Source organism: Pongo abelii, chromosome 7, assembly GCF_028885655.2.
Source record: "Pongo abelii isolate AG06213 chromosome 7, NHGRI_mPonAbe1-v2.0_pri, whole genome shotgun sequence".
Taxonomy (NCBI): Eukaryota; Metazoa; Chordata; class Mammalia; order Primates; family Hominidae; genus Pongo; species Pongo abelii.
Window position 1 is genome coordinate 157,229,301 of NC_071992.2, and position 12,301 is coordinate 157,241,601.

General features: G+C 37.5%; 1 protein-coding gene across 33 annotated transcripts in view; it reads right to left on the reverse strand.

The window, feature by feature from the left end:
• Positions 1 to 12,301, reverse strand: part of PTK2 (protein tyrosine kinase 2) — a 341,630-nt gene that overhangs the window by 152,826 nt on the left and 176,503 nt on the right. For all 33 annotated transcript variants that reach the window (XM_054518897.2, XM_063726842.1, XM_054518900.2 and 30 more), the window contains 2 exons: positions 4,447 to 4,587; positions 3,843 to 3,920 (listed from right to left, as the gene is read on the reverse strand). In XM_054518897.2, the coding sequence (XP_054374872.1) occupies positions 3,843 to 3,920; positions 4,447 to 4,587 (219 nt within the window). The remainder of the gene's footprint in view (positions 1 to 3,842; positions 3,921 to 4,446; positions 4,588 to 12,301) is intronic.

The window sequence follows — 12,301 nt, forward strand, 5'->3', positions numbered from 1 at the left end:
GGCACATCAAAAAGCTAATCCACCATGATCAAGTAGGCTTTATTCCTGGGATGCGAGGCTGGGTCAACATATGCAAATCAATAAATGTGATTCACCACATAAACAGAACTAAAAACAAAAACCACAGGATCATCTTGACAGATGCAGAAAAGGCTTTCAATAAAATTCAACATCTCTTCATGTTAAAACACCTCAATGAACTAGGCATTGAAGGAATGTACCTCACAATAATACATAAAATAATAAGACAGTGTGGCAATTCCTCAACACCTAAAAACAGAACTACCATTCAACCCAGCAATCCCATTACTGGGTATGTACCCAAAGGAATATAAATTGTTCTTTTTATTTTTTTGAGACGGAGTCTCACTCTGTTGCCCAGGCTGGAGTGCAATGATGCGATCTCGGCTCACTGCAAGCTCCGCCTCCCGGGTTCATGCCATTCTCCTGCCTCAGCCTCCTGAGTACCTGGGACTACAGGCGCATGCCACCACGCCCAGCTAATTTTTTGTATTTTTAGTAGGGACAGGGTTTCATCGTGTTAGCCAGGATGGTCTCCATCTCCTGACCTCGTGATCCGCCCGCCTCGGCCTCCCAAAGTGCTGGGATTACAGGCATGAGCCACCGTGCCCGGCCAAATTGTTCTTTTATAAAGACACATATACAAGTACGTCTAATGCAGCACTATTCACAATAGCCAAGACATGGAATCAACCTAAATGCCCATCGATGGTAGACTGGATAAAGAAAATGTGGTACATGCACACCATGGAATATTATGCAACCAAAAAAAAAAGAATGAGATCATGTTCTTTGCAGGAACATGGATGGAGCTGAAGGTCATTATCTTTAGCAAAATAACACAGGAATAGAAAACTAAATACTGCATCTTTTAGCTCCCACTTATAAGGGAAGCTAAAAGATGAGAACACAAGGACACACAGAGGGCAACAACAGACACTGGGGCCTACCAGAGGGTGGAGGGTAAAAGCGGGGAGGGGATTGGGAAAAATAACTAATCAGTACTAGGATTAATACCTGGGTGACAAAATAATCTGTACAATAAACTGTGTGACACGAGGTTACCTATAAAACAAATCTGCACATGTACCCCTGAGCTTAAAAAGTTTAAAAAAAAAAAAATCACTGAAAGATTCCAATTCACCTAATGAAATTAATATAACTTTAACACCATGTCTAATAAAGTTAACATAAAGAAAAGTCTAGATTAATCTCACTTACAAATAGTTGCAAAAATTCTACAAATATAACTCAATATTTTAAAAGAATATTGTATATTATTAATCGGCTCAATATTACCATGACTATTAATATAATCTACTATAATAATAAAGGAGAAAAAAAGATCATATCAATAGATGCTAAAAGGGTCTTTGATTAAATTTATGAGCTACTCATAAAACTCTAAGCAAAAGATAAAAATATTAAAGACATGTTATTAAAACTCAACAACAAAAACAATCCCAAATAATGACACACTTTTAATTGATAAATTAAGATCTAAAACAAAATAGGAATATTGTCTACTGCCCTGTTATTAAACATGATCTTTGAGCTTCTTGTGACTAAAAGAAAAAATTGTATAAGGGGAAAAGTAAAATTATTCTTTTGCTGATTAATTATTATATACTTATAAAATCCAAAATTCTACTAAAAAACCTATTTAATAATAAGTTTGCACACTTTATGTTATACAATGATCGAGAATATTCTTCTATGCTCACAATATAAATTTTAAATTGTAAGTGTCAAGAAAAACCCCAAAAAGTCATTCAAAATAAGGTCCAAAACTATAAAATACTTATGAATTGGTTTAATATGGAAGACCTACATGAAAAAGATTGAGATCTTATTGAAGGGTATAAAAGAAGTCCTGAAACATAACATCAAAAAAAAACCCACTATCACAGAATTTCACAAAAATTTATTGTTTTCCTCTGTGAATATCCAGCTGACACAGCAGCATTTAATGAGATTTAATCAGTGATGGCAGAAGTCAGGACAGTGGTCATCCTTAGGATGTGGGACAAGGGAGGCCGGTCTGTTTAAAGTCAACAGCCAACAAGAGATTTGGGGGAAAAAATCATAAAAAAGGTAACAGGAAAACACAGTGATTTCCTTGATGTGTAAAGGGACTTATTAATTTAAAAGGACAATTGTGTTGGTAAAACAGGCAAAGTATATGATATGAGCAGTTAATTCACAGAGGTGAGAAGAGAAATAGCCAAGACATGAAAATATGTTTAAAGTCACTAGGTCCTTGCTTTACATCTAAGTGAGCAAAAAAGTTACAAGAATAACTTTATAGCTATTAAAATGGAAAAATTAAAAGAGCTATTAAAACTCCCATCCAATGAGTGCAAAAATAGTACTCTCACACACTGCCAGTGACAATATGAAGTTTCCTAGCTTTTCTGAAAAGCAATCCAACAGCTTCTTTTAAAATTACAACTACTTGAAACGAACCCTGCAGTTCCATCCTTGGAAATCTCTTCCACAAGGAGAAAAAGCAGTAGTACATAGATTATATATAAAGGAGTATTTATTATATCATTGTCTTGGGGCAGAAATCTAAAAGCAAAGTAATTGCCCTTCACAGAATCCCATCTGGCCCCCAGGGAGGAAGGGGCAAAGAAAGGCGGGGCTTGAAAAAATTTCTACCAGGTTCACAGAGTGAAATAACCAAGTAGGACAGTGTACCTGATGATGACCCCTTTTCTGAATAACAAAACATTAATATGGGGAAAAACACAGAAGATTACTAAGTCACTTACATGTTAAGCATGGGCAGGGGGTGGGGGGGTTACAGAGAAGGCTGAAGAGAAAAGAATGGTAGAGGCAGGGGCTGAGCAGAGTGGGAATGGAAACCAGAGTACACTTGGAAAAAAGCAGGTCAGACACGGTTTGGCACATTTATATATGTATAGAAAATTATATGTACAGGTCAAGGTATGAATAAATTAAGTAAAAAGTTCAAATCACTACACTATGTTAAGTGGAAAAGAAATGTTACTAGTGCAAGGCCTGAGAAGAAGCCCCTAGAATCATGTTCCCTGAACACTCATCTAAATGGGAGCATGCCCTTCTCAGTACACCCACCCTTACACTGTTCTACTTTTCATCTCGGTACTTATTGTTGTATGACACAGATGTATTCCATATTTATTTTGTGCACTCGACTATAAGCTACATAAAGACAAAGGACTTCTCTCTGTTTTGTTCCTTATTCTATCTCAAACCTCTAGACTGCCTGGCACCAAGCAGGTTCTCAATAATACTTGTTGGAAGAATGAGGATCACACAGGAAATGGTCAGCACTTCTGCTAGGAAGGTAGCAAAAGAAGTGAGGTCTGGGGTAGAAGTGTGAGTTTCCATCTGATGGACATTTTTTCTTCAAGGTAAATAAGGCTAATAAGGCTTCCAAGAGAATTGTGAATGTATAATTTTTTTTTCCTGGAAATAACCTGAAGAGGCTGTTTCAAAGGATAAGATGCCAGTACAAATATACCCAAATCATTCAGAACTTAATTTTAAAAATTAGTATTTAAAACTTCTCCAGATAAACAGTAACAACCCCATTCAGGTCTCACTAACACATGTAAGGTTTGTATGATTCCTTTCCTTCCAAAACTAAGTAATTCCGAGGTATTTCAACAGCACCTAGACTTTCTCTTACTTGTCCCCCACTCCATTGAACAATAAATGCAGTGCAGTAGGAAAATTTAATTGTAAAATGATCTTTTCCAAAAGAATGCCCCATTTCCTTAATTTGATTCTTCTTTGTCTAAAGCCAAGTTCCCGAAAGGTCAGAGCAGACTTACATTGCAGCCCTTGTCCGTTAGGTAACTGATCCCTTCTTCTGGGCCGATTGCCAGTTCCACTGAAATAATCCAGCTTGACTTTTGAAGGTGAAACAAGTGAGAACAGAGGTGGCAGAAAGAAAAAAGAAATACTTTAGATAAAGAGCCGTGGATATGTTAAAGGACCAAAGCAGGGGCTGGTTTGGTTTGCTATTAATCTATCTAACCAAATAAGATAAAATATTTATAACTTCATTGACCCAGGATCTGTTACGCCTGCACAAAGTGCACTGTGCTTATTCCAGCATGCCTGACGTCAAGGGTTTCTCTGGGATGATTATCTAAATAGGTAAACTAGCCCTTAGAGAACAATTAACAAATCAGAGGGATAAAATTTTAAAAACCTAATTATGAAAATAGGCATGCTGTTTTTAAAAAGCTGATTTTATTCTCACATTAATTATTTTCTTTTTCTATTTTTCACCCGGTAAAATGACAAAATATCATTTTATTGAAAAAAATGGGACAAGTTAGCATTTTTTTCATCAGAAATTTAGATATACAGTAAGAGATAAGAAAAAGTAAAATCAAACTAGCCCACTATTTCCCACATTCCCATACTTACACCAAGAGCACACTTGAAGCATTCCTTATCAAATCTGTAGACTGGAGACAGGATCTCAAAGAATTTCAGAATACTTTCTTCTCTATTAAGGTTGGCGAATTGTCTAAATGTTTGTTGGATCAGTTTTCTTAGTGTTTTGGCCTGCATGACAAAATTACCAAAACATCTTGTAAAAATCAGCAATGAGTAAAGACCACAACAATAATGGTAAGATTTCTTTCCTACCAACTACTTACTAACACCTACATTCATATTACTGCCAAAAAGTATACTTGTCAAATAACTATAAATGTATTTATCAGAGCTTTATTTCTTTTAATTGTGGCAAAATGCATATAACACAAAATTTACCTTCTTAACCATTTTTAACTGTAAAGTTCATATTTAGAGTTTCATTTATTAAACAGAAGTTTGTACTACATGTGCACATGACTCAGAAAAGACCAGGCCAAAGGTATAAAGGTACTTGCACATTCCACTGTTAGGAGGGAAAAAACAGTATATCTTTCTGAAGGAAAGCACAAATCAAAAACTTTAAAAAAACCACAATGCTTGATCCAGAAAATAAAATTCCAGGACATTATTCTTTAGAAATGATTAGAGATACATGCAAAGATTCAGGAACAAAAAGATTCACTGCAGAACTGTTTACAGTAATAAAGAGCCTGGTTACGTAAACTATGGTGTATCTATCTTCTCAACCAACATTCTATGCAGCCTCAAGGACTGTTTTGGAGAACTAATCTACTGGCATTAAAACCCATATTACATTGTTACATGAAAAAAGATGACAAAACAGTCAGCGTGGAGTACAGATGCCTTTAAAACGCAAGAGCACACGCGTGGGTCCTGGTGAGCACACAGCAATGTATCCATGAAGGAGATAAAGCAACGATGCTTTTGCTTTTTTCATGAAGTAAGATGATAGGTGGTCTTCCAGTCCTTTTTTGCTTATTTGAGTTTTCTCCTTAAACACATGGAAATCTGCATAGCAGAGGTAAATGCTTTCCAAGCAGCAAACCCCAGTCCTTGGTGTGTGAAGCAGCCTGAGGAGGCCATGGATAGAGGGAATGTGATGAGGTCTAAGGAAGAGGAGCAAGAGAATGTAGGCCATAGTAACAAGTTGGCTTTGACTCTGATGAGATGCCAAGCCCTCAGGAGACTTTGAGAAGAGGAGTGACATTATCTGACTTAGGTTTTTATATATATATATATAGGGTCTCACTCTGTCGCCCAGGCTGGAGTGCGGTGGTGCAATCTCGGCTCACTGCAACCTCTGCCTCCCAGGCTCACACGATTCTCCTGCCCCAGCCTCCCTGAGTAGCTGGGATTACAGGTGTGCACCACCACAACTGGCTAATTTTTGTATATTTAGTAGAGACAGGGTTTCATCATGTTGGCCAGGCTGGTCTTGAACTCCTGACCTCAAGTGATCCACCCACCTCAGCCTCCGAAAGTGCTGGGATTACAGGCATGAGCCACCGCAACCGGCCTGAATTACGTTTTAACAGGGATACTCTGGCCACTGTGTTGTGAACTGTATGAAAGGAGCAGGAGAGACCAAGTTGGGGCAACCCAAATAATCCAGGCAGGAGGAGACAGTTGGCACAAGTACAGAACCAGAAAGAGGGTGAGAAGTAGTCAAATAGATCCTAGCTTTCTTTTTCTTTTTTTTTTTTTCAGAGTAACTGGACTCCAATGGATTTATTTTAAACATAGAACCAACAGGATATGCTGATAGTTAAGAGTTGCCATTAAACTGAAATGAATGGCAGAAATTTGTGAGAGGAGCAGTTTGGTGGGTAAAGGTCAGAAAGAAGAATATCAGAAATCCAAGTGGAGCTGTCAAGCAGGCCAGTAAGGGCACAGTGGAGTTCAAGGGGAGATCCTGGCTGGCCCAGCCGACAGGGAAGATGGATTAGGTGACCTGCTAATCTCAGTGGGTCAGGGACATGGGGAGCAGCCAGGGGCCCAGGTTGAGGTGTGGCTGCTAAGTCAGGTACACCATAAACTAGGAGGGCATGGCATACTTTGGTGGGGTCATGGAGGTAATAGCCTGTCTGTAGTGGCTTGAAGGTCCTAGTAGGATCCAAGGATTACTGGATCTGGGATACTACAGAAAGTGAGCTGGAAAGACAGGAGCTATGGTCAGAGAGAAGGATACACACAATTAGGGAGGGGGTTCGATTACTGGAAATGAATAAGACCAGAGTGAGAGGTTGAGGTAAGGCAGAGGACAAGATTCCTGAAGACAGGAATTCAATGAGCCAAGATAGTGGAACATGGGAGGATTACCTAAGGCATGTGACTTTTATTTTAAAAAGCTCACTCTGCTCTTGCACACAGAGGGTTGGGGGAGTGTGTAGGAGTGAAAGCAGAAAGACCAGTCAGGTCACTGTAACAGACCAAGCAAGAAAACACTAGTGGCATGGACCCCAAGGCAGTGGTGAAGAAGAGAAATGGGCACTTTTGGGACATTTGGATGATCATATGCAGGACAACTGGAAAGTGAAGAATCCAGGAAAACTAAAGTTTTAGATGGAACCAACAGGCAAACACAAGAGGCAGGCTTGGTGAAAAAAATAAAGTCATGTTAACCCTGTACATGTGTTTGATCTTAAAGTCTTCCACCATGAACCATGAAGGAGACATTTGGATATAAGTTTGGAGCTCAGGAGAGGGCAGCACTGTTGGTAGAAATTTCAGAGCCACCAGCTGAAGTATTTAAATACACGGGACTAGATGGCACCTGCAAACAAAATGAAGACAAAAGAGAAGGCCAAAGCCAAGTAAGCTGACCAATAGTTGGTTTTAACCAGGGCTGAGGTTTTGACAGGTGAGTATGACAGAGTGGAGTAAGAGAATTATAGCTGTTTTGAAAAGGATTAATTACAGCTTCACAGAACTTAAACTGAAGAGCAATAAAATGGGTTCAAGGTTAGCAAGGCTTGACTATAAAATGTATCATATGGAGAGTGAGTTGGTCAGCCTCAGATGCTCTATAAACAAAAGTCTGAGAAGCATATTCTTGGTTTGACTTCAGGCTTTCTAAACATTCTCTGCTTATGATCACCTATGTAGGACAGACTCTACAACAGAGCATGCAGATCGGACACAGAGATTTGAGTACTGCTTGTAGCCACCTACATGATGTTTTTCTCCTTATAAATTAACAATATAGTATCTTGGGACTTTGCTGAGTATAACGCAGTCTCTAAGAAGCAGGCCCGCTACACTTTGGACCTAGAACAAATCCACTAAGGAAATTCTACTCTGTGCTTGGCACTTGGCATACAGTGCATAATCAGAACAGGTATCTATTCTCAATAAATGCAGAGTACAGCTGGAAAAAGAGCATTCTGATCTTCATTCATGGCTACAGGAGGAACAGTATAATTCTGTGCATATAGTGCTATTAGGCGCTGATTCACACACACACACACACACACACACACACACACAACCAAAAAATGATGCCAGAAAAGACATCTGTAGGCCCTTCCGTGGAAATAAACAAAGTCTTCACAATGACCCTTGCAAGGGAGATACTATTTTTCATATATTACTGAGCAAACAGAGACTGAAACATTAGGTAACAACGAGGGGGTAGAAGAATTGTCATTCTAATCCAGAACTACTTGATTTCTTTTTACTTGCTACACGACCAATTCAAACACCTCGTTTTCTAAGATGCTCTGCTTGACAGAAGAAACCAGGCAGAAACAACCACCACACATCCCTATGGGTCTCACACTGCTTTGAATGTATTTTTAGACATGGCACTTATGTAAGATCCATGTTGGTGAGAAGGGAGCATGCGCTGCCTTGTTACCCCAAAGAAAAGAGTGTAGCCCGCAGCTGAAACTCAATGATGTGCTTTACAATGAATAATTATATGTCTCTGCCATAACAACTTGGATTCTGGCAAACTCTCAAACAGATAATATGAATGAATAATATCTAGTTCTATCCTGTGATAAATTAGATTTCACTTTCTAGTAAGTAAGTGGGAAGATAGTTCAGACTTCTTTAGTTTCAAACTTCTATCATAGAACATGCTGCCTCAATGTACAAATGCTCTGAGTTTAAGAAATGTCTCCCATCTACAAGTATTAATAGAAAATAACTCCAGCAAAAGCCCTGGAATATAAAAAATCTCTTTAAGTGTATGATACAATAAATTGGAATATGGTAGCAGTTGCAAGGAACAGTTGTCAGCTGAACACAGGGACCAGAACACAATGACAAAACATTTCCATTAACATTAACCAAACGCTGGTATATTCATTCGTGACTCTAAGAGGAATATTTCAACTCAGGTAAATACTGAGATGCAGTGATCAAAAATTATGTAAAACAGGTCCAGAAAAAAAGTCAATTCTCTGCTTTGTACCTAATTCCCAACCAGCTGCTGGTTTATATATAAATTATTGGCAATATTATAATATACTGACATCTGCTCATTTGTTCAATGCTTTTTAAAATTAACCTAAAATATTCTATGAAGTAACAGAGATAGAAGTCGAGGAAACAGAATCTGATCTTGAGCTTCAAATGCATATATATATATATATATACTTGCCTACCTGACAGTTCCACTGCAGTTTCTCACAGACATCTAAAACCTGCCACTAAGATCATTGGGATTCCAGCCATGGTGGCTTATTGGCCCTACCCGACTGGACCCTAACATATACATCTAACTTGGTTACAACTCTATCACTCTGAACTTACTCTTTCCTATACCCCTTCCCTTTGACCTCCATAGTCTCAAGGCACTTCTAGTTCACTACTTACACAGCTGAATGCATCACTGGCAGTCCCACCCAGTTCATATTCTGCTTCAATATTCTGTCTCTTGACTAGTAGCACTAGACAGCACTTAAGTGTACGGGACAGAAATCTGAGGCCAGGCCCTGTACTTTCTTCTTCCTCCTCCCACATTAGACCAGTAGCTAAGTCCTACTAGACTTTACACCCGTAACATTCTTCAAATGTAACCCAACAAATCTCTACCCTCTGTCTCCTTTAAACTCAAGCCCTCCTTGTTTCTCTTGGCCGCTTATTTCTCAATGTCTCTTGATGACTAAGAAACTTAAAAGAAGTTGTGTGCTGTTCTTCTACAACAGGGATTGAAGCCATCAACCCTTTGCTAAATAAAATGAGTCAATTTGGTTTGATCCTCATTTTCTCATCCCAAATTCTTAGACATGGAATGTGTGTGGTGGTAAAGAACTCAACTGCTCTCTCCAATAATTTAACCTGCTGGAAAATTTCTGAGTAACTGGGGCAAATGTGTTTGAAAGTAATAACTATGCAATGTTAAAAGACAGTCTGGACTCCAATTTTACTGTATTTGTCTCATTCAGCTGAATGCGGGAAAACATGCTGCTTTTTCTGTAGGCGGTGTTACCTTGCTCATCCTACACATTAACAAGCTGAGACCCAAGAAGTGAGAGCAACAAACAACACAACAAACCAGTAATCTCAAGCAGCTGGAGTAAAGGAAAACGATATCATTCAGAGTTAGTTTCCTATGGACACAGAAACAACTCTCTCATTCTCTGCCAACTAAAATTGTTGGTGCCTTTGGCAGGAATATACCCAAGTTCTTATGGTCTGTACTTAAATGTGACTGCCAATGAGGACTGTGAGTTCCAAACCTATGTATGGTGTTCAGTGCTGGACAGAAACTAGGAAATCTTTGCTGTCTGAAAGAAACTCCAAAATTAGTTTTTATGAAAAGCATATCTTAGAAAGCACTAGTTCTTTCCTAATTACTCAGTGGGGAAAAAAATTCCACAAAATCTAACTGCGCAGAATCTCTGGATATTAATCAATACACTTGCAGAACTTGTATAAGTAAACAAGACTGTTCTGCATTGCATTTCAAGTTTGAACACCTGCTTGTGTTAGCCTGGATTTTGGAAACAAGGCATCTATACACACTATTTTATTTTAAACCAATTTATGTACAGTGATAAATTTACAAAGAATGTGATACTTCTTCAAAATGAAGTAGTATTACTAGGATGAACCATAAGAAACTGCTGCTATTCGTCCATGTTGAGCTACAAAAATAATTTCCTATTAGTCAACCTAATGATTATCAGATGCTGCTAGCAACAATAGATTCCTAGGACTTCCCAGATGCAAAGGTTGTAAGGCAATGCCAAGGAAAATCTGCAATAAGAGAGTTTTTAAGGAATAACTTATCAACCCAAACACCAAATGCTTTAAATGCAGATACATTAACAGTGCATGAAGAGAGCTTCTTTCCTATCTACAGGGCCCACATCAGACGATATGCTCTGTAAGCAGAGGCCAGGTTTCACCCCCTCCCAGCATCCCCAACTCAGTTCCTGGCATACAGCAGATAACAGGAATTCACTGCTGAATATCGTACCAAGCTATGCATTTCTGTGCTTGGCAAAAATATTAAGCTTAAAATAGTCACCTGCTCATTCTAGAAATGAAAATAATGACTATTTTCTCCAAGAATAAAATCATGTGTTCCTGGTAGTATTCTAGGAAACCACATTACTACTTGAGAATCAGATACTAAAAAAACTGATAACTATTGATCTCTTAACATTTCTAGTTCTGAAACTAGGTTTCTACTGTGAATTATATTGCAATAAATTAAAATTTGCCTATTTTGACTTGCTGCCTAATTTAAGCTCAGAGTAGAGTTGCAATGCCAGTATGGGGAGCACCCTTGGTACCCACTGGTAGGACAACATTCACTGAACTACAGAAGTGACTCCAGTTTCACTAGTTGTCCACTAATGTCCTTTCACTGCTCCGGATTCCATACTGCATTTACACATCTTGTCTCCTCAGCCTCCTCCAGCTGTTACAGCTTCTGAGTCTTATCTTTCATGACCTTGATATTTTTCAAGAGTAATCATCAGAATTCTGTAGAATGTCCCTCAATTTGGGTTTGACAGTTTTACTGGTACAGTGAATTTTTAAATGTGTCTTTAAAACTACTAACATCAACCAGATGGAAATTAAAATACTTGCAAATTATTCTTAGTAATTGAGGCACATATATCCCAGATTCCATTTTTGGCATAAAACATAGCTAATCCAAGTTTCACTAAAGACAATAAAACAGTCTTTCAACAATCCAATGTGAATGTTAATTATAAATAATCCTCTACAAATATAAATAGAAAGGGGAAAAAAAGCAGGTAAAACAAAATGATTTTTGGAGAAACAAATGTAGCCTGTTTATGTAAAAGCCAATGTTAACTGACCTAGCCATTCTATAGAGCTATTTCAGAAGAAACAAGAAACTGGTGTGAATTTCTAGCTAGCTGAAGTTTCACTGACAGTCTAGACACCACCTAATTTGTATTATAGTTGTTACTATATTATACAGTAATTATATAATTACTATATAATACTATTATATAGTACTATATATATAGTACTATATAATAGTATTATATAGTAATAATATAATTACTATATAATAGTATTATATAGTAATAATATAATTACTATATAATAGTATTATATAGTAATAATATAATTACTATATAATAGTATTATATAGTAATAATATAATTACTATATAATAGTATTATATAGTACTATATATAATTACTATATAATAGTATTATATAGTACTATATATAATTACTATATAATAGTATTATATAGTACTATATATAATTACTATATAATAGTATTATATAGTATGTTGGTACCATATTCCATAGGCATATGTTGGTACCATATTCCATAGAAGTTTCATGGCAATCAGTGCAATGTCCAAAGAATTTATGTCAAATGTGAAAAAACCTTGGGCTAAGGTTATGAATTCCTAAGCCAAATACACACTATT